The following is a 2,500-nucleotide window of genomic DNA, read 5'->3' as shown; positions in this document are numbered from 1 at the left end:
GGAGAGACCGGCTCTAGTCTAAACACTTTCTTTACTAGTGGTGGCGCGGACGCGATCGGCATGTGTCTGATCGCCGTGAATCCGCCGCGAGCAGTTGTTGGTCGCGCGTGGAGCCGCGAATTCGCGATGAAAATTTGCGATGCGCGCATCCGCTATTACTCGATCGTTCGGATTTGATGTGACTTGCCGCGTAATCGCGACAAAACTTCACCGTGAATTCTCTGCAAGACTTTTTCTACTAGAGGTGATCATGAAGTCGTTGAGCATGCAGCTGGCTGGCTAGTAAGCATCGGTTCCAACAAACGGCTTTACTAAGACTTAGTGTCGTTACTGCCGTTGACAGGTGCAGAATACAAACCACGACGTGTAGGGACGTGAGTTTGCGTGAAGAGCGCACTACAAGTCGTCGTTTGTGTACAGGCACTGAGTGTAGTCTTTGGTAGACAGCAGATATGCATGAGATGTCTTCGTTGATTACATCCGTAATTGGAAAGGTATGCATTATGAAACTGTAGAAGAATTGGATACCACTTACTAACAAATCACGATATTATGATACAAGCAGCGACCACTAAACGGATCCCGGGATCCGTTTATGTAACCCTGTCTGTTAGAAGGTAGGACCTCTTCAAAGTTAATTGCACCGGAAGAAGGCGGTCTGAAATCAGTCTCTCCACGGCGAGGATTGACAATCCGGGGAATGACGAAGGCGGGAATGACGAAGGCGGGGAGAGACTGGCTCGAGTCTAGTCTTCTAGCACTTTCGTTTCTCTCCAAATTCTGATTGCATTTGCGCCAAATCCAACCTACACGTTTTCTGCAGCAAGCGCTAAACGGGGAGTGTATCGATTTCTATCGAAATAAGCGTGAAGAGCAAAATTCGAATTCAGTCAGCACATCCGGGACCTCGCAACGAAGATTGCATGTGACGTGTTTGCACTTTCGTCAGAACCCTACAGTATCCTGCCCGTACGAAGGACGGGGCATGGATCTAGTACCGTCTAACTTCGTAATTAAAAGCCCGAGGTGAGCATGCGCTAGGGTTACAGTAAAACCTCTGTCGACCACCCAAGGGCCGGACGGCCGGACGGCCGGACAATTGGAATGCAGCGCATGCGCTCATTGTTATCGGATATTGAAAATTCCACGTGCCAGTCAATATATCCAGCCCCCTTCTCACGCTCTTTATTGGCTCTGACTAATAGGTTCAAGGTGGATGAACGCTTTGTAACCCAAGTTAGCAACCGAGGGTTTTAGCACTTTAGGGTTTCTTATTTTTTGCGGCAATCTATTTACCAGAAGGCTCATGGCTGTTGAAGCGACGGTCAGAGCTACTGTACGAGCGTATGTGCGTGTGTGTGTGTGTGTGTGTGTGTGTGTGTGTGCGTGCGTGCGTGCGTGTGTGTGTGAATTGCACTAATAAATAGTATCAAAACACATAAGCGCCATCTGTGTCTAGTGCCTGTTAAGATCTCACAAGGTCCGTCGGCGTCAGCAGCGTTGATTGGCTCCGCTGCCGTCTTCAGATGTGAGGCGAACGGGTCGCCACCGCCGACGTATGGTTGGAGAATCAATGGCGCTCTAGTCGAGGACATTCCCAAGCGATACGAGACACGCGGAAACATGCTGATTATTAGCGACGTGAAGAGGTCCGACGAGGGCGTGGTGACGTGTGTGGCGTCCAATGGTAATCAGTCAATGAGGGCCGACGCAAGATTGGATGTGCTGGGTTGGTGCAGCAGCATTACACGCATTGATTAGTATCTGTTTGGTCGTTGATCTGATGTATCATGTTAGTTTGCAAGTTGTGTCATCGCTTGCACGTGTTGTTTCGTTCTCTTTCCTTTTTTCTCATCTTTCTTTCCTCTCTTTCTTCCTTCCTCTCTTCCTTTATTCCTCTCTTCCTCTCTTCTTCTCTCTTCCTTTATTTCCTCCTTCATTCTTCTCTTTCTTCCTCTCTTTCTTCCTTCCTCTCTTCCTTTCTTTCTATCTTCCTTCCTTCCTCTTCCTTTCTTCTCCTCTTCCTTTCTTCTCCTCTTCCTTCATTCCCCTCTTTCTTCCCATCTTCCTTCATTCCTCTCTTCCTTTCTTCCTCTTTTTCTTTCGTCCTATCTTCCTTCCTTCCACTCTTCCTTCCTTCATTCTCCTCTTCCTTCATTCCTCTCTTCCTTTCTTCCTCTCTTCCTTTCTTCCTCTCTTCCTTTCTTTATATCTTCCTTCCTTCCTCTCTTCTTTCCTTCTCTTCCTTCCTTCCTTCTCCTCTTTCTTCATTCCTCTATTCCTTTCTTCTTTCTTCTTTCCTTCCTTCCTTCCCCTCCTTCTTTTCTTTCTCTCCTCTCTCTCTCTCCTCTCTTTCTTTTCCCTCTTTCTCCCGCCTCCTCTCTCTCTTTCTCCTCCTCTTTCTAATTTTTTGTCAGCTCTTTTATTGTTCCAAGCTGCTTCGTTGCTTTCATTGTCTTGCGTCTTGTAGATTTAATCTATTTGAATATCAGACAATTGC

The 2,500-nt window shown here is 47.2% G+C and overlaps 1 protein-coding gene across 2 annotated transcripts in view; it reads left to right on the top strand.

Annotated features, from left to right (window-relative positions):
* The window catches only part of LOC134181633 (hemicentin-1-like), a 21,279-nt gene that overhangs the window by 11,403 nt on the left and 7,376 nt on the right, over positions 1 to 2,500 (top strand). For both annotated transcript variants that reach the window (XM_062648899.1, XM_062648900.1), the window contains one exon: positions 1,460 to 1,729. In XM_062648899.1, coding sequence (XP_062504883.1) covers positions 1,460 to 1,729 — 270 coding nt within the window. The remainder of the gene's footprint in view (positions 1 to 1,459; positions 1,730 to 2,500) is intronic.

This window comes from Corticium candelabrum, chromosome 6, assembly GCF_963422355.1.
Source record: "Corticium candelabrum chromosome 6, ooCorCand1.1, whole genome shotgun sequence".
NCBI lineage: Eukaryota > Metazoa > Porifera > Homoscleromorpha > Homosclerophorida > Plakinidae > Corticium > Corticium candelabrum.
The sequence above is the reverse complement of the archived record's forward strand: the minus strand, read 5'-3'. Positions and strand labels throughout refer to the sequence as shown.